This window comes from Lampetra fluviatilis, chromosome 1 (assembly GCF_964198595.1).
Source record: "Lampetra fluviatilis chromosome 1, kcLamFluv1.1, whole genome shotgun sequence".
NCBI lineage: Eukaryota > Metazoa > Chordata > Hyperoartia > Petromyzontiformes > Petromyzontidae > Lampetra > Lampetra fluviatilis.
Window position 1 is genome coordinate 22,494,094 of NC_136275.1, and position 19,861 is coordinate 22,513,954.

Consider the following 19,861-nt stretch of genomic DNA (forward strand, 5'->3'; position numbering starts at 1 on the left):
TTGCGAGTCGACTCGGTCAATAATCCTTCTGGGGTAAAATCTATAACACTTAATGTGAAGTAATCAATGTTCTATGGTGAGGGATGGCCCCTGCCATGAGAGTCTTCCACTGCTTCCAACCAACTTGAGTGCTAATCCCCCCTTTGTCTATTTATGTTTAAGTACTATACAGTATATGTACACAAAGTTATTCAATATAGGTTTGTATTAATTCCGTTTCTATAAATATGCTGCATCAAACTGAATCTAAAAATGCACATTGCAAATAAAAGTTAGTTTTGCCGAGCAAGGCATTGAGTGTTTTGAGTGATACTGAAGAAAATTGGTGCAAATTTCCTCCACGTGACTATATTGCATTCTTCAAATGTTGCCCAACAGCCAATCTCAAACATTGCAACTGGGCCTCTGTCATTGAACATAGCTGCACGTTACTGAACCATTAAACTAAATCCCGACCCACGTGTCTGATGTTTAGTAAAGTGGGGGGCCTTACTTCTCCCCTCTAGCGTCGGTGATCCAGCCTTTGGTGGCTGGCAGGGGATCTAGGCAAGGAAGCCTATGAAGAAACACATTCAATGATAAACACAATGTCGTATTTACCCAGAAAAGCCAGTTCCCTTCATTGGGCACCAATTACATATTTTTTTTTTGCTATGACTGACATACATCGACTCGGATGGCTTAACGTCTGATGCATTTTTTGAGAGCTTAAATACGATGAGGTGTGACCTGCTTTAGTTATAACATCGGATTTGTTTATTGCAGCACCCTTTGCACTGACATGTATTACTCTGTCAGTTTATATACAACTTCACAGTTTTGCTGTTCTAAAAAAAAACTCTCGTACAATGACAATGACTGATGCATGCAAAACACACTTCAAAAGTTATCAGCATATTCACCAGCTCAGTTTGAGTTAATATTACGTGTGTGCCTCTATCCACTTGTGCTTCCTAGGTTTGCTTAGTGTTACAGTACTGTAATAGATGTTGACAAAACAACCACTCCACGTCAGTATCTTTCGGTCCAAAGGTCGTGTTCCACTCCTGGATTTTTGAGTCATTTTACAAAATACAGTGTTGTGCTTTTATGGTGGCTGGAAGAGTAACCGCATTGACGGTGGGAGGCTAATACCAGGTCGGTGTGCATGTGATATTAAACAGAGATTGAAGTCTTGAAGGTGATTGGCCAAGACTTTAGCTGATGTGCGTGTTGGCTGAAGGGGTTTACGTTACAGCGACTTACATGTGCGCGTGCGCCGCGTTGAGTTGAAGCGCATTAGCTTGGTACAGTGAGAGCTGCGAAGGTGGCATATCTGCAACTCACCACACTCTGTAAACTTATAACGCCTGAGTTTGTCTCGTCAAACCTGCGACTTCAAGGTATACTTAGCTAGGATAGCAGCTGATTGTGCTGGTGTTGTTGCTGTGTTCTCTCCCACAGTGCTGTGTGCCGATAGGGTTGGGCAGATGACCAAGACCTACAGCGACATCGATGCTGTCACCCGTCTGCTGGAGGAGGTAATTGTGACATGCAACCCATTCTACAATATTTCTTGCTGGTTAAAACATGCGGTCTTTGGCAACCCAGCCGTGTTGCCCGACTGGTTTTTAACTTGGGCTGTAAATTAAACTTTTGCTGAGTCAATATGGAATCTGTTCTCCAGACTCATCATCGTGCTTGAATGATGTATAATTCCTTGTAATATAAATAGTAGCATGTTAGGTCGGCAGTACAAAATACAAGTGTGGGTGGGTTGGTGCTCATCTTCATTTCCCATCTTATGCCAGTAGTGGAAATTGCACATTCATATGGTGGGGGGTCAATCTCTTTATTAGACGACCACTGTTGACTTCCTACAAACTAATATTTACATCACTGTAAACTTCAGAGGAATGGTGGGATGCGTCGAGTGCTCTAACCTTGGTCCCATCCAGCAGGATAAAATCGTATTCGGCATCGTTAATTTATAACAGCCTTACAGGCATACATAATTTTTACACCTTATGGAAAAGGTCACGAGCAAGGAAGGAAGCCACCATGTTTCTGTAGCCCATTCGCAGGGCAGGCTTGGGCTACACAAGCAGTGAGTCATCACTGTTCCTCTCCTGCAGAAAGAGCGCGATGTGGAGTTGGCGGCACGCATTGGGCAGTCGCTGCTGCAAAAGATCAAGGTCCTGACGGACAGGAATGAAACCCTGGAAGAGCAGATCGGGCACGCCACGGAGGAGGTGATGTGCTCTGGCAGCGCTGCTCGGGTGGCATGTGTTTGACTGCATGTTGTTGGGGGAGCAGTGGCACAGTGGTTCATTTCTCACTGCACTATTAACCCAATGACATGTTGATTCCTGGCTGTGGCTAACATCAGTTTCGAATAGATATCTGAACTATATTTGGGCCTCCCCTAAGTGGAATTGGCCTTAAATGAGTACCTGCTATGGTCTGTTAACATCAGAACTGGGGAGACCAAGGTGGCGTGGTATGTGTGGTGTTTTGCCACCCAAACCACTTGTGTGTCATTAACAGACTATAAACGAATCCAGTGATCTTTATTTTTGTACTTGTGTGTGTATGTGTGCCATTGTATGTGTGTATCTTTTTGATTGCATACATTTCTGCGTGTGTGATTGCGCATATGTATAATTCCGTGTTTTGTGTACGTATGCGTGTGTCGTACAGGCAGCCCAGCTGAGGCATGACCTGGCCATGAAGGAGGAGCTGCTTCAAATCTACACGGGATCGTCCGATGAGAATGACAATGCACCCAAGTCATCCTCCCCGTTACCGTGAGCCACTCAGAGCAACACAATGCGGGACTCGCTCCACCACCAGTATGATGCACGTTACAGCCACCACTTATCACCCTTCTCTATTCAAACAGCTATCAGCTAATTATTTTAAGCATATAAAATTAGGTTTTTAGGTTAATGTCACAAATTCAAGCTCTGAGCCCTTACATTATTTGTGCTTGATTGCCATGCGACAAACACTTTTCAATGCAGATAAGATGTCTACTGAAGTGACCTCACAAGTAGTTCTATGATGTCATCTTCTTGAGATGTTCACTCTTTTGGAATTATATTACACTGAATTTTAATCCGTGTTTCAGCTGCCCATGATTATATTCTGTTCTCAAGTTCAGTGTCTCAGCCTGGTTTTGTATGGTTTCAACGCGGGCACCAATGAATGCATCATTAAAACCATCACATTGCATTTTCCTTTTCACCTAGTTTGATATGGGCCTGGAACATTGTGTGTAACCTAGTTTATGAATGGCTGTAGCCCAAGTACGAAACCAGGGTGTAAACGTGTAAACGTTGCTGGTTCTTTTCTCTAATATGGGAATCATTACGAGCCACCGGGGCACTCGCTGCTGCTTGTGTTTAACACGGTCCCGGGGGGTGTTGTATGCACAGGGCGGTGAGCTCCCCATGTCCCACGTTTTCACTGGGGTCTAGCGGGCTGCACATGGACACAATCCACCGCAAACTGCGTGACCTCGAGGAGGAGAACATCTCACTGCGCTCAGAGGTAACATAGCACATGCCCCCGCTACCCCCCCCACGCTCACCGATACAGACCCCCATATCCGGACTTTGGAAGTCGAAGATGTCAACTGTACCACAGTCGGTTTCAACGACACACCCGCCAAAACGCGCACCGTCTATTACGATGGATTTTCTAGTCATTTACAGATTTGAATTCTGCAGAACGGTTGTGGGATCTGTGCGAATGGAAGGAAAGGATAGCGAGCTGTAATACGCCTCGGGCGTTGACTCTGAAGGCCTTGTGTCTTGACCGTGAATGTTGCACCGTGTTCCAGGGCTTCACAGTGAGGTGTCTGCCCGTGTGTTTTCCAGGCATCTCAACTGCAGAATGAGACAATTGACTACGAGGAGAAGGAGGACCAGCTGGTGAACGACTGTGTCCGAGAGCTACGTACGTAACAACGAGCACATGGACGGGTGGGCGGGCATATGTGTAGGTGTCGGTGTATGGCCTAGATTTACTTGAGCGTACCATGTTCACTCATATGTTACAAGTGAAAGTCACAGCTTCTTTCTGCCCAAACAAGTGCTTGACAGCCCTGTGCCATGATGAGGGCCAGTCTTTCCATAGTATGACCTTTGTTTATTAACACACAGTGATAATATTTTTTATCAACCATGGAAGTATAAGGATAATCCGCAAAACTGTAACCATCCGTCTGCCCTCTGGCTACCATTGGCTGAACTTATACTCTTAGGTTTTTTTCGGTAAAGTCGCGTAGGTAAAAAATAAAATTAATAATAATAAATAGAAATAATAATAGAAAATATATAATAAATCACGACGTTTCGGAGGCAACACAAGTCTCCGTCATCAGGTGGGACCATCACAGCTGAAATTACTGTATTAAGTGAGGAAAAATCCAAGGGACAAGCCCTTAAATACAAGTTAAGGGGGGGGAGGGGGCGGGGATTGTCTGAATGTGGTAGCCAGGGGGATGGCCTTGATGGTCCTCGGGAGCGGGGCTAAAAGAGAACAATGGTGCACATCGGCTCATGGTTATGGCCGGTGTTAGCTGATAATAAGCATAAAAGTAAGCCATACTGGCTGAATTTATGTTTTTGAGCATTGGAAATTGTTCATGTGTTTGGCAGTGACATTGCTGAACCGCTTAAAAAGATCATTGTGCTCTCTGAAAAAAACACATTTTGCCTGGATTGAGTTAATGAGATGTGTTTAGTTTACTCTAAGGTAATGGTGGCAGCTATATTAATATTGCCGCAGCCTCGTTCACTGAATGCTTATTGCGTGAATGGGCGTCGTCCCTTTAGCATTTTTCACACACCCAGCTCAAAATAACTTTGGCTACTTTGCTGGATGTATAGCAAATAACACTGACGTGCACCACTCATACAGATTTTGAATGTGAGCGTTTGAGTGAACATCCCAAATCTCTTTGAAAAACCAGTGCAATGTGTCGGATTGCACACGCACATACATCTGTTGAATTCCGAGATCCTGCAAATTTGACCAATCCATGCGATGCACAGTCGTGTTAACCGCAGCATGCCTGGACGTGTGTGCATGTTTTTAAATGTCGCTTGTCTCTCAGTGTACTCCCTGTGTTGTGATTGTATATTTTGCGCTTGTGTCTGCATGTTTCTCTTCGTTGTATTTTTATATTTATGCATGTCTTCGCATGTGTATTTTAACTGGATTACCTTGGGTGGGTGTGTCTGCTTGCATCTGTGTGTCTACACATGTCTATGCCTGTACACGTTAAGGCACAAGTCTGCTTCTGCATTCTCTGAATGTGTGTCTTTGATTGTCTCTGAATACCGGTACAGGTCCACCTGTGTTATTGCATGTGTTTCTACCTGTGTTTCAGGCAGGGTGGCACATTGATAATACTTGTATTTCACAGCAATAAGGGCCTGGGTTTGATTTTTTACTCCGGTTATTTATTATGTGGCGTTTGTATATTTTTCCCTGGTTCTGCATGGGTTTCCTCCCATAGTTAAAATAACCCCCATACAATGTTACTGGTCTAGGCCAAATATACCAATGCTGTAATATTACCGACACATTACTCAGTTGGGATTACACACAGTAACATTGCCCCCTACTGCGACAACTTAGCAAGACTCTCCTGAGAAAGAGTCTTGAGACTCAGTGAGGCTTCCCTGGGTAATCAAGTATAATAAAAGATAATATCTGTGCTCGTGTCCACGTGCGTGCAGGGGAGTCCAACTCCCAGGTGCTGACCCTGACAGAGGAGCTGGCGAGGAGGAGCGAGGACGCGTCGCGGCAGCAAGAGGAGATTACGCATTTGCTGTCCCAGATTGTGGACCTGCAGAAGAAGGTCAAAACGGTGAGCAACTTGTCTGGATTATAGGGGACTTTCCAGGCGAAAAAAACGTGGGGATTCTTTTTGATTTATGTAGCAAATGCATGTAGCAAATGCATCTCAATGTTGTACAAAACAGTGGAATGTATTCAACGCGCCGAACAGGGAGGGATTTGTACACCACATATATCCTTTGGAGATAAGGCGGTCAGTCATTGGCATCGAAGAGTCTGCACTAGAATTGTGCAGACAGGGAATCTAGAGCACAGATTGCTGGGGGGATGCATTTAAATGAACATGGTGGCCTGAGGAGCGGAAAGAGATGGCACAGGACAGGGCAGCATGGAAAAGGTTGGCAAGGACAGCGGATCCCACATGAGTGGGAAAAACACGTGGAAGAAGAAGATTGAAATGAATACGAGGAGATGACCCTTTCTAGCACTTTGTAAAGGAAAGGGAGGTTTGAGATGGGGTGGAACTGTACAGTTCCTGGTTGAATGATTAATGCACTTGATCCCTGACCGAGATTTTAACTCTTACACGTCCAATTGCGAGTTGTGCTCTGCTCTTCAACTGCAGTGGAGGCTGCGTCATGTGATACACGTCTAAGTACCCAGGGTGAGTGCCTGGATCTCTGCGTGTTCCCGCAGTACACAGCTGACAACGAGGAACTCAATCAGCACCTCTCTGCTGCCAAGGATGCCCAACGACAGCTCACGGCTGAGGTAAGGGTCCTCATCAAAAACAAAATCACCTGAACTTTCATCAGGAACTCTCGCACAAGCAGTTAATCATACTCTTAGTTTTTTTCGGTAAAGTCTCGTGACTTTACTGAAAAAACCTAAGAGTATGAATCCTTGCAGTCACGAAAGCTTCAAATCCAAGCAGTTAATCACCTTATGTCAGAGAGTGGTACCTGGAAGATGACATCACAATCCAATAGGTCTTTTATCCACAGTAGATAATACACTCTTTTATGCTGTACAATGAGTGGTCGTCACTTGGAAATGAATTTGAACTTTACTTCGTGCTCAGATGAAATATTACAAAATAAGTGATGGGGGTTTTCATGTAATTATTGTAACATTTTCTAAGACCATATACTCCCTATACCCTGGTTTCAGTCATGGGTGGCCCAAATGAAGTGTTCTGACACGGTATTAGCCTCTTGAGCTTCCCGGCTACCTCTGACATAGCCATCACGAGCCCCCTCACCCACCCATTCATCTGCCAGGCTTGGTTTATCAGCATTTTGATTTATTAACTTTTTTTTACCTACTCTCAATGACGTTGAGCATTTCCTTAGGCATTTGGCAGAGTGAGATTGTGGTTGTCTGTTCGTTTAAGCATGCATGCTTGATAACACAAGTGGGATTTGTAGTGATTTTCAAGAGATTATTATTTGGTTTTATAAGGCTTCTGTAAACACTTGTATCGAGTTATGTAATTCACTGGCTGCTCAATTGCTCAACGCGATTGGAAGGTTGGCGAGTTCACTTCACGGTCTGAGGTTGGCTCAGCCCATCATTCCGCTGAAGTTGATCATTTGAGTACCACTTTGTGAAACGTCATAAGTGGTAGGTCTATGGATACATTGGGAATGTGGAATTTCCAACAGTGGCCTAGGAGTGTAAACAAAGCTGAGCACTACCCAAGACACATTTGAGCGGGGAGACATTTTTACCTTTTCGGAATTTGATTTGAGCAGTTTCCAATTTACGGAATCTCACATTCACTGAACCATGTGTCATGGACCTTCACTCAAATAGAAATGAGCTCGCTTTGTTCCATAAGCCCGCTTTGTTCCATAAGCCTATGTTAGATGTTGTGTATGTTTGTGCATTGCATTGTTAGCTTGGCGAGCTGCAGATCAAGCTGGTGGAGTGCACTGAGATGCTGCACGAGGCCCAGGAGGACGCCAAGAATCTGCGCAATCAGACGGCGCCCTCCACCAATGCGCAACGCTGGCTGCACTCACACACGCACTTCCCCATGGTGAGCGCTAGCAGCTGGTCAGCTTGGCCGAGCGGCTTGAGAATGCCTAGTGGCCAGTGGCGGCTCCTGCAAAATCTCTCAGGGGCGGCAAATGTCTGGATGATTGATAAGGATAAGGTCCACCCATGCAATGAATAAATGAACAGCTTAAGCATGTAAAGGCAACTTCACTTCTTTAATATTAATGAAAAATAAAGTGACTCTTACAATACATCTTGTTTGTTTATATACTCACTATTAAAACAAACCACTCAAGTTTATTTTATTAAAGATTCCACTAGGTGGCGATAAATTATATTGTTGGATGAAACGTGCTTACGTATGATGACGTTAGCACGTATGATGACGTAAGCACGTTAGTGCATGCCCTCCCGGAAGCCATAGAGAATGCATTGCAGCGCCCCCGTTCGAAAAAAAACATCTTTGAATGTAAGTCTATGGGGCAACTCGGGGCGATTCTCAGCCGTAGTGAAATCGCCCAAAAAGAGGCGGTACTCTACAGAACGTGACATGACGCTGATTGGACTATATCCAGAGGCTGACAGTGACGGCTAGCGTGACTCTGTGGTTGAATGACATTGGTGGTGCGTCGCCCAATCGCCCTAATGAAGAAACCGCCCCTGCTAGTGGCTTAAGCTGGCTGGCCTCTTGGCATGGCGGCTTTGTCGTTGTTGAGATTACGCCCTGGCGTGAATGAAGCCGTGTTGAGCGAACTTTGCTCTGTCCCCCCCTCCCATGGCCGTGCTTCCCCCTTTAGGACTCGCTAGCGGCTGAGATTGAGGGCACTATGAGGAAGACGTTGAAGCTGGAGGATGGCGTGCCCAAGTACTGCATTCTTACTGCCATTACCACTGTGACAAACAGGCCAACGCACACACAGACGCATATCTCAAGTTCAGTTCCATTAGCTCTGGGGGCAAACGCTCTTAGTGAGCATGTGTTAAGGCAGAACCAATAAATAAGGAGGTGGTGTGATGCGGCCAATGCCACACCTGGCCGCTGACATTTATAGACCACACCAAGGAATTGTTTAGGCTGGGTTGGCTCAGAAGAAGCCCAGGGAAGGTTTATTTCCTTACAGAATCAAATTCCGGTAACCAGTTGCGTTATAAATTATACGAGCCACTTTATCACCGCTTGAGCGCACACATATGTATGTAACACACTCGCACACATAAAAACACGAAGATAAACAAAGAACAGGTTTCTCTGATAAAATGAGTATTAGAGCAATGCCCATTTCTCTTCATTCATAATTCCTAATCGTTAATTTTTTTCTAATTCATTAATAAAAGAATTACCTTTTTTGGCAAGTCCACGGTGATTATTTTACAGTGACTGTCTCTACCATAGGAATATAGCATATCCAACCACTAGATGAGCACTGCCCCACTCTCCCTCATCTGAGCAGGATACAATGTGATCTTTTGCCCCGACCCTATTGCTATTGGCGTCGTCCATCTACTTGCGGCGCGACGCGTGAGTGACTGCCGCTGGCGCGTGTGTCGGCAGGGCCTACCAGCGGCGAGTGTTTGAGACGGTGCGCACGGCGAATCAGGCGACGGCGTCGAAGCGCGCGTCCATCTCCTCCTGCCTCTCGCCGCTGCCCATCCCGGGCTCGAATCAGGGTTCGGTGGTGTCGTCGCGCCTGGCCAGCGCCATGAGCTCGCCCCGCGCCTCCAGGAGGCAGAGTGCCGCCGGGTCGCCACGCTCCGGCCTCCTCATGACGGACGGGACGAGCGTGTCCCCCGAATTGCGCTCGCACGGCCTCATCGATACCACCGAGTTTGGACCAGTGCACACGTGAGTCGTCAAATATTAGTGTTGTTGGATATTCGTGCTGTGAGTGGTCAGATACTAGTGCTGTGAGTAGTCGGATTTTAGTGCTGCGAGTTGTTGATTATTTGTAACATGCCCTGAGTCTGTTAGACATATTCGCATCACAAGTATTTTTCTAAAAGGGTAATTTTTTCCTGGGCCTCACACAAAGAAGGGCCCCACAATGGGCCTATTTATTCGTTTCAAACAAATAAGGGGGGGCCCCCACGTCTCATTCTGCCCTGGGCCTCTAGCTCTGCGCTTTCAGGAACCTCTGGGCAGCCCTGCCTTCACTCTGACCCTCTATCTCATTTCTCTGCCTTGCTTCCCTGAAACCTATCATTGCCCAATACCATACCTCTTCTCACCCAAACCACCTGACCTCTTCGCGCTATCTCCTTCAGCAGCGATGAGAAGCGCCCGGGCCAGCCTGGCACTCCCGGTTCACACGACCTGGAGGCCGCGCTGCGCCGGCTGTCGCTGCGGCGCGAGGCTCACTTAGGTGAGAGGCGCTTCATGGAGGAGGAGTGGGAGCAGCAGTTGTCAGGGCTTGCGAGCGGCCAGCCCAGTCGGCCGGCCACGCCACCGGGCAGCGAGGGTTGCCTGTCGGATGGCGAGCGAACGCCCGGTGGATCGTCCTCTGAGGACTCGCACTCCTCAATGTCTCTCGCCTTCCGCTCTTACCTGCCTGAGAAGTTGCAGATCGTCAAGCCCCTCGAAGGTTCGTGCTGCGTTCAAAAGGATCGAGTCACAGTCAAAGAGTCCTCTGTACTGGAGTTGGCCGAGTTAGGTGGATCATGTCGCTTGTACTCTAAATTCTGTGTTGGGGAAGTGAACTGGCACCGTTGAGGCCCTACATTTTAAAATTCAAATCGGGGTTTTAGCCACCTGTGATTAAATCGGGTTCTTGAGCAAATGTTTGAGGTTGCACTCGTGTTCATTGATTCGTTTAACAATAACTGCGCAAAAAAACTGTTATAAAAACTTGTTATTTCCCCCCCCCGCTTGGGCACGTGGGACATTCAACTTGTTTGTATATCTGCCACTGTAAGTGCCTTTCTAAGAGTGGCCAGCAGGGGGCAGGATTACCTTTATATCTGACATGAGCCCTTCCAGTCTTTTCAGAAATCTGAATTATCCACAGTACCAGTTGATTAAGAATGTCAAGTTTCTCTTGTATATATGAGCTGTAGGGATGCAGTTTTTAGTGAGTGGCATGCAAAAGCCACTGTCATTGGTGTGGATTAAGATTAAAAACTCAATTAACTTTAGATGTGATGGCATCTTTAGCTTATGTTCTCTGGCTCAAGGTGGTGCACTGTTTGCTTCCTCTACTGGCATGATGCCAATTCGAAACATACTACCACTTATGATGATGATGCACATTGTGGTCACGATGGTAGCGCAGTAGGCGGTCCCACTCTCCACACACACACATGTAAACACTCTTCCCCATGAAATTACTTTGGGGAAGGGCAGGTTGTGATGTGACAGGATCGGTATCTGGCTCAGGTTTGGCAATTGTTAAGGTGATTTCAAAACTCAATAAGCACTTGTAGCACAGCCATGCCTTTCACGCCAGCCCAGCTTGCACCAATCACTTTCCATCAGCCAAAAGTTGCAGGCCTCCTATTATCCAAACTTTTTCACACCGGTCATTTATGCAGAGTTTTTAAACAATGTGAGATTTATAAAATAAATATATATATATATATAATCCCCCTTCTACCGTTGGACATTTGTAGTGCTTACTTACACCTCACTGCCCCATTCCCCCCAGCGTGCCTTCACCCACCTGGGCTACACCTAAAATAACCACGGTCCTATTTGTGTAAGGTGCGGTGTGCGGGTGATGTTTTAGGTGCAGTTGGCACGTGAAACATTATCCTTATTTGTTTAAAATTTTAAAAGCATGGCGTTTTTTATTGTACCCATTGGTATCGTATTATATGTAGGGACAATTGCCTCTGGGAAATGTAATGCAAGTCTTTGGCTTCGGTTACGTTCTTGTAAATATTTGAGTTTACCCCTCTTGTTCATTGTAGCCATTGCTATTAAGTAGTAAAACTTTGGGCAGGGCAGATTGTGATGTTTATATTATGTTTCTTGTTCAGAATAGCGACGTCCATTGATGCTTAACATGTTTATTATGGTGGTATGTATCTGAGTGCACATGTAGGTGTGTTTTGTATTGGGGAGTAGTAGCGTAGTGGGGAGTGGTAGTGTAGTGGTTAGCACACCGCTCTACGAACTCGGCGACCCAAGTTTGGTTCCCACTCACAACCAACATCAATGACATATCTGTACCGGTCCTGGGCCTCCTCTAGGTCTGCTTATCCTTAAACTAGTACCTGATGCAGTGTTTAAACATCAGCACTGGGGAGACAAAGGTGGCTGGACGTGGTGTTGGCCACCCACTCCCTCGCGTGTTATGCCGGCCTTTGTAGATCCTACTCGTGAACATCACTTGCCCCATCCGTTTGTTAAAGGTTACATGTGGGATCTTTGTCTTTGTGTGCCATTGGTGGTGACTGCAGGATCAGCAACGCTGCAGCATTGGCAGCAGCTGGCGCGGCCACACCTGGGCGGGATACTGGACACTCGCCCGGGCGTCATCGTCAAAGACTCCCAGCTACTGGAGCTAGTCCACCCCAGCAGTTCGGCTGTGTTCCGCATCACCGACTATGAGGAGGACGAACCAGGTCCCTGCTTTGCCTCCTGCCCCTCCCCACCACCTCAGGGCCAATAGGATGAGCACCACATTGCAGGAATTCAGGATTGGTCATCCTATGGATAGGCTGGCCCTTATCATAGCACAATGGCATTAATGGCCGCCCATACTGATTTATAGCCATGGTCCAAGATGATTTCCACCCTTTCGTTTTATGACTGCGCCCGTCGGGAATTTACCTATTGCCAAAAAAACTGTTGTTCACCTCTTCTGTAGCCCTTGCACATGGTGTCCCTTAGCTGGTTCCAGTAGAGCCCCTCATTTTTTGTGACACCCCACATACTTTTGTTATTGTGTGCGTGTGTGCATGTAAATGGTCTTCATTTTGTTTTTGCTTTTTTTTACATGTGTAACTCACCAACTCACCCAACCACAAACTCATTCATTTGCTTACTCACTCACTCACTTCCTTGTCAACCTAAACACCCACCCACACACTCACACACAGATGGAAAGCCAGGTCTCGGAGATGCACAGAGGGCAGAAGCTGCTAGTGGTCACCCTGACTCCATGCACAACTGTGCTGCAGAGACAGAGGATGGTAGCTCAGGTATACATCTCATTCCACAAGGCTCCCTGCTCCCGGGCCTCACCTCTATCCTTGCTGACGGCTCTCAAACTAAAGTCCTTGTGCCTCTATTTATTACCGTTTAAAACGCCGTATCTGTTTATTATGAGACTTAGGCTATTGTCTATAACCATAGAAATGTAGAATTTTGGTCTGGAGTGATGGTTTTTGGTTGATGTACATACATGTTTTATTTGCCACGGTGGCAAGATGTTAACTACCTCGCTTGGTATACAGTAGGTCATGCGTTCGATCCTGACCCTGACACCTGTATATTTGGAGTTTGCATGTTTTCCCTGTGGTCGCGTGGATTTTTCTCCAGGTCCTCCGGTTTTTCCCTCCACATTTAGAAACCTGCGCTTAGAGTATTTGGCTGATATACATTTCCACATGATAAGCCACTTTGTTCAGCTACCATTTGTGGCTCGGTCACTACTTAAAAAGAGCTATATAGCTCAGTGGGCCTTACCTAGTAAAATAAAAAGTTTTAGTTTAGTTTTATTTTAGGCCGTGAAAAATGATTTAATTGTGTTTTTAGTTCTTTACCATTGCTCAATTTATGGGTTTTTTTTTCTGCGTCTTGAATGTGAGAATTGTGATAAACTTCGAAACGTTAACATTGGGAAGGTGTAATTACTGGGATGACTGAGTTGAATAACAAATCTTGTTTTCACTTTGTGGGAAGTCATCAACGGTTCTTAGGTAGATAGACTATCTGCGGCCTTGGGAATGTGGAATTTCCACCACAAGCACAGTAGGTGTCACGAATGGAGATGACCACATCCCTCTCCATATTGATGTGAACAGGAGTAGAGAAACAATTGAACTTTTATTGGTTTTATTTTCATGTACTAACGTTTCAATTATGCCTTTCCTGCATATGTTTGCTCACTCTACAGTTCACTACCCGGGCAAGTGTTTGGTACAGACCAACTTCACGTGCACTTACACCACGTGCCGCATCATGCACCCGTCTGACGAGCCAGCCCCCGGCACACTGCCCAGGTCAGTGCCATAAACCACCACGGTCAGCACCACCATTCACACTGCTGCCACACTCACCATCAAGGGTCCCATGAGCTCATGGTGACATATTCATGGTGACGGAGCTGTTGGCTCGTATTTATTTAGCCCTGCTAAACCGCAAGGATGTTGTACGCTGCATTCAGTATGCTGAACGTAGCGAGCAAGCTAGAAGGTGAGCACTGTTGAACGTTTTGCATGTGTTGGGTTTTAATGGTATTTGTGGGTTTAAATACACTGGAGGACACTGATGCATTTCATTTGCAAGAAATTCAATCTCATACGTGGATATTTGGTTCCTGTTAATCATGTGAAGATGGTGGTTGCCCTATGAAGAGACTGGCCCCCACTATAGAAACGTGGAATTTCCACGACTGACTCAGGGTTGTTAAATGTAGTTTGGTGCCACCCCATGCTCGTTTTGAGTTTGTAATCACGTTAACCTTAAATTGATTAGTGTTAAAGGTCAAATCTTGATTGTATTTTAACTCTGCCGATCATACTGCTTTGTGGAAGTCAACATTTCACAACCAGTGCTCTTTCCGAGCCCTGGCCAGATCCTGTAGAAATAGGCAAAACATCAACAAATAAAATATTAACAATTTTTGTGATGCTTGATGCAGGTGGAGTTTCCATGTGCTGATTTCCTCCGGAATAAGAAAAGAAAAGAACAAACTTCCATAAAAACAATTGTAAACTTGTGGTGGACTGTGAGACGTGAATTTCAAACGCGCTGCGGTGTGCGTAACTGTGCGCAGGTGTGATGATGGGGCCTGCGGTGAGGAGAAATCAACACAGCCCCAGACAGAGTTGCTAATAGAAGATTAGGCTGGGTCTGCAGAGAGTAAGGATCCGCAGCATGCTGTGGCGTGCATGAGGTCTTGCGTGATGCTGCTGCTCTGCTTGAATTTGCGTCTGTTCAAAGCCTTGGATATGAACTTTAGCAACATGGCCAAAACAAAAAAACTCCCTACAAGCTGCTGTACAGTTGTCTTATGAGGTAAACATGATTTATACCATGCAGGACTGTTAAAAAGATATGACAACTAACTGCTCATAATGCAAACTCACAAAGACCTTATGCAAGCCCAGCCGTAGATAAGACTGCTTGTATGAGGAATGTGTATGTGGAAATGTGGTGCCTGCGTGTTCGTGAACATTATTTCAATTGTGTCGAGGATCACGAATTGTAATCCCAACAAATCTATTTAAAATGTCCCGCAGGGCTCATGAGCATTGGCATATTCAAAGGTCCTTAAGCAGAGGGCAGGCAGACACTCAAGTGTAACCCCAGGTCATTTGGTGTGATTGGTAACTTACCCTGACATCTTGTTGAGTGGCACTGGTTAGAGCACTCAACTTACAATTGGAAATACTGAAATTGCTGGTCAGGGATCAATGAAGCTATCATCCCTCAGGTGTTGATAAAATAAGTACAACCTTTTTGGGAAGAAAACAGTGTTTTCCCAAAAAAGGCTAACCCCCCACAATGGAAATGTGGAATTTCAAACACTGGTTCAGGGCCGCTATTAGAGATGATTGGCCCCATTGTTAATTTTGGCTAGGACTCACTTGACTTTTGACTCGCTCTCTCCACTTATGTATATGCCATTGCTCACAGCAATTATCTGAATCGACACGAGCACCCCCAAATCCACTGCTATACCCCCTTACGAACTTACAATGTTTAATCGTCTGAAATCAGAAGCTTTGTTTTGCCTGATTTTTCTGCAGTCTGCTGAGCGACCGGCATGCCAGAGTATTGACTGCCTCCCTGCAACAGCAAATCTCACACGCAGACTTGTGACTAACCCCATTCGTTCGATCATCCCAAACTACCCTCTCCACTAACATGGCTACAACGAGTGTTTCCTGATGCTCGCTGTAATCCCATCGGCGGTTTGTGTTGCCAGGAACCTCTGCTCCGTGGAGTGCAGGCTTGAGTCTTGGCTACCCCTTGACATTCTGACTGCCTCCCTCCCAGTCTGGCTGCAATTTGCAGACCCCAGGAAAAATCGAGCAGCATTCCAGAACCTAGGCACTTATGATTGGGCCAAACATTATTCATGTTGTGGTGTAGCATGATGGTTGTGGCTGGGAATGAGAAAAAAAAGTTGGCATAGTCAGTACTCATTGAGATTGGCTCGTTGAGATTTGCATGTCATTTGGAGCTATCAAGTCACACTCGTTAGGGAATGCTGCTCGCAATGTAGTGTTGTCCTTCCAACATCACAGGCTGGGTGGTGAACTGACTCTACAACCCCTAAACAACAAAGTAATCCAGGGTGGTGGCTTCGTGATCCACGGTGATGGCTTTATCGATTAACCCTCTCCTGTCAAACGAGTGTGGCGTGTGCACTCCTCTGACATGTCCTGTGTGTTTCTTAACTCCAGCTTCTGCGGCATATCCACCACGTGCTCTTCGGACACCGCCATCTCCTCCCCGTGTCCCACTCGCCAGCCCAGCTTCATTGAGTCCTTCACCAATGCTCGGGAGTCAACGAAAACCTGCAGCGTGGCGTTGGGACTGGCGCACCTCCTGTGCGAGAGGGGCATCTCGGCCCACCCGCCCATGACCCAGTCTTGCCCGGCCGTCGGCAGGCCGTGCAGCCTGGCCGTGCCATCCACTCCCGTTAACGCGAAATTCAGCCGCTCGCCAATTTACCCGCTCTCCCCCATTCCCTTCCCAGCCCTGGGGAAGCAAATCGAGATCTTCCTGGCTTCCAAGCCGGCCACCTCTATGCTCAAGGAGATGATGGGCCACCGAAGGCGAACGAGTGAGAACAGGCGGAGAAAGAAGCCAGAGCTCAGCCCCCCTAGTTCCACTCTGGTGGAGCGACTCATGAGGATGGGATTCAGCCCCGTGCTTAGCAGCAGCAGTGGCTCTTCCACCTCGCCGCTCTACCAGGTGCTGCCCAGCGCTAGTGGGGAGTGCAGCGGAAATGGTCAGCGCTCAGCGGGTTTGGGCGACAGCGCCTGTGAAGCGAGGCCCAGTTTTGTACTTGGGACGGACGATGAGGAGGAGGAGCCGGCATTCCCCGGGCTCGATGCGCGGGGGCACGACAACACCCGCGGTTTAGCGTGCATGCTGGAACCGCCGGTGGGTGGGCCCGGTTCCCCGCAGAGTGCCACCGGGGACTCGCCATCCATGGCTATGCTAGCAGGACACCTCGATGAAGTTGGCGAGCCCCCGACGCTGGTGGTCATGGCTCCTGTCCACAGTGTGGGAATGGGGAGACGAAAATTTCGGCAGAGCGCGGTGGGAGAGACACTTGAACAGCGCGATCCTTGTGACGCGCCAAGCACTGGAGAACTGTAAACCGGATGCACGCGGGTCATTTTTAATTATGAGACAACACGTACGCATTTACATTTCAAGATGTACTAATGTATGTGTTTTTTGTGTGTGCGTGCCTACTGTATAATACTGTAATGCGACATGGCGTCGGGGGAAGCTGGGTTTTTTTGTTGCGAGTAAGCTGTGCGTTTTGTGCATCACTGTATTTTACATATCTTTTTGAAATTGCACTTCACGTCCGTTGTAAACCACTCTTTGGTGTGTTCCTGAGTTGCACGCACGCCCTTGAAAGAGTAACCTCATCTGAAGTTGTATACCACGATGACTCATCACGAATGCGTACGTGTCCGGCCTTGGCTGCTTGTGACCTTTTGACGATGCCAAATGCGTTCCACTACTGACATCAGGGTTGGTTGTCTTTAAACACAGCTGTGTTAACGTCTATATATAAAAAAAAAACTGTAAGGTGGGACGTGCTGTGGTGATTGTCAAAACAGTAATAAGTATTATTTGCACTTGCTATACTTTATTTTTAAGTACTTGAATGTAATGTACTTGTAGCTATGCAGGGGTATTAGTGCAACTTGTATATAAGGAGCGAATGAGAGGGGTGTAAGATACAGGTGAATGCGTTAGGGGTTGTCCGAGTCTCTGGCCTCATATCAGTGGGCTTGCAGGACCACCGCTATAGAATATTGGCCGTGGACCTTTTGATCACTTCTCATAACGTGGCCTGCTGGCCTTTGTATGAATTAGAATAATAAATATAATTTGAAGCAGAGCAGAGCAAATGCACCAAACTGCTTCTCCTTTTCACTTGCAGTTACGTTGGAGATTTGGCAATAACGTTTACAAGAATACAACCACAGACTTAGCAGGTAGAAATTTGTGGCAATGATGACACCATTTACCTAACAATTTTGTTCATCTTTGTAATAATTCATGTTTTGAGATAGGTGGCTCTTAAGGAAATAATTCAGATGAAATCCTCCATAATACACCGATTAACTCCTTGCAGTCACCTTCACTGGGTGAAAGACATTTTAATGTAAAATTTGCTTTGAAATACTGGTCAATATTTTCATCACTAGGCCTTGTATTCTGTAGATTGCTGCTTTTTAATATATTTTTTATTTTAACAGGAAAGACCCACTGAGCTATATATCTCTTTTTCAGAAGCAACCTGGCCACAAATGATAGCTTAACGAAGTGGCTTATCATGTGGAAATGTATAGCAGTCAAATGTGGAGGTAAAAACCAGAGGACCCGGAGAAACGTCCACGCACCCATGGGGAGAGCATGCAAACTCCAAATATACTGGCATCGGGATCGAACCCACGATCCCCTGTATACTAGGCGATCAGATAACATCTCACCACCGCTGCTACGTACAAGGCCCATCATTTGTGAGCTCCTCAACCATGTAATGCTCGAGACATTTATTGGCAGTCTGTAGTTAGGAATGGCTCACCGGTGAGCCCTTTATGTCAGACCAAGTATCCTCCTGCTCCAGATAACAATGAAGCAGTGGATATCTCTGCTGGCAGCCCCAGAACCAGTGGTATTCTATATTTGCAGAGTGGGGGGGCGTTCTCATGATAGGTTGAACACTTTTGACTTCCCACAAAGTGGTAAAATTTTTATTGATGCTCAAGGAATTATTTTATTGGTGCTGGAGCCGGAGCCAAATCCGAACTACGATTTTAACTCGCAACCTTCTGAGTCCAGCTATCTAAGCATAGCATCGGACATCTCTGCGAGAACTTGTATAGCAATCTGGGATCTCCTTTGCAATCAGAAACAAGGCATGGCTTAATAATAAGGCTCTTATGGTGATGCATATTCGAACGTCCTTGCTGTGGATTCCCTCATGTCTCGATTGAAGGCCTGTTAGTGGAGTCAATTTCCCTTCAGGAATAAATGCATCATTTAGATAATCGACACAGCATGAACATAACTCGTTGCCATTTGGTATATGAACACTTGCATCAGTTTATTACCTTCATTTATCTCAATGCTGTCACCGGTTTTTACTGAGTCTACTGCCGACTCGTGAGGTTTTATTCTGAGATGTTTGAATTGGGCACAAACAAGTGCCGTATTTATTTTATAAGATCAATTATTTTTTTCCACGTAATAAAAGGTATCAACCTTGCAGAGAGGGCGTGCTGTTGCTTTGTGCGGTTTTTGTTGTGATGATTCTTTTTTTACAATTGATCTTCACATTTTCGAAATGCATCACCAGTTGCATCCTAGTTCAGACATTCATGAGCCTCATTTTTAAGAATTAGCCTGCAAGATAGCACAAACTACCATCAGAGTGCTGCCTAAATAAGACTTAATTTTCCAGCCCTATATCATTGCTTATTTCTGCTCTGTAAAGTGGTTTGCAGCACGTGCATCATACAACATTGTTTTTAGTTCTTGAAACTGAGGAAGGCTAAATTAAGCGAATTACTCTGAATATACTGTATCTTCCAACTGTATGTTTGTGTTAGTGACTGGGCTGAGACCAGCCACTCACCACTTGAGAACCTGGTCTAATAACAGGTGGCTGAAATCATCATTAGACCTCCTTTGCCAGTACCAAAA

The 19,861-nt window shown here is 46.1% G+C and overlaps 1 protein-coding gene across 4 annotated transcripts in view; it reads left to right on the forward strand.

Annotated features, from left to right (window-relative positions):
* The window catches only part of TRAK1 (trafficking kinesin protein 1), a 69,776-nt gene extending 50,337 nt beyond the window's left edge, over positions 1-19,439 (forward strand). For 2 of the 4 annotated variants that reach the window (XM_078859474.1, XM_078859455.1), the window contains 15 exons: positions 1,444-1,520; positions 2,115-2,231; positions 2,680-2,786; positions 3,417-3,531; positions 3,861-3,939; positions 5,730-5,860; positions 6,487-6,561; positions 7,691-7,831; positions 8,589-8,656; positions 9,344-9,634; positions 10,057-10,370; positions 12,187-12,351; positions 12,829-12,930; positions 13,848-13,953; positions 16,366-19,439. In XM_078859474.1, coding sequence (XP_078715600.1) covers positions 1,444-1,520; positions 2,115-2,231; positions 2,680-2,786; positions 3,417-3,531; positions 3,861-3,939; positions 5,730-5,860; positions 6,487-6,561; positions 7,691-7,831; positions 8,589-8,656; positions 9,344-9,634; positions 10,057-10,370; positions 12,187-12,351; positions 12,829-12,930; positions 13,848-13,953; positions 16,366-17,290 — 2,813 coding nt within the window. In that variant the 3' untranslated portion in view covers positions 17,291-19,439. The remainder of the gene's footprint in view (positions 1-1,443; positions 1,521-2,114; positions 2,232-2,679; positions 2,787-3,416; positions 3,532-3,860; positions 3,940-5,729; positions 5,861-6,486; positions 6,562-7,690; positions 7,832-8,588; positions 8,657-9,343; positions 9,635-10,056; positions 10,371-12,186; positions 12,352-12,828; positions 12,931-13,847; positions 13,954-16,365) is intronic. The other 2 variants (XM_078859482.1, XM_078859465.1) reach the window with 1 other exon arrangement.
* Positions 19,440-19,861: the final 422 nt, after the last annotated feature.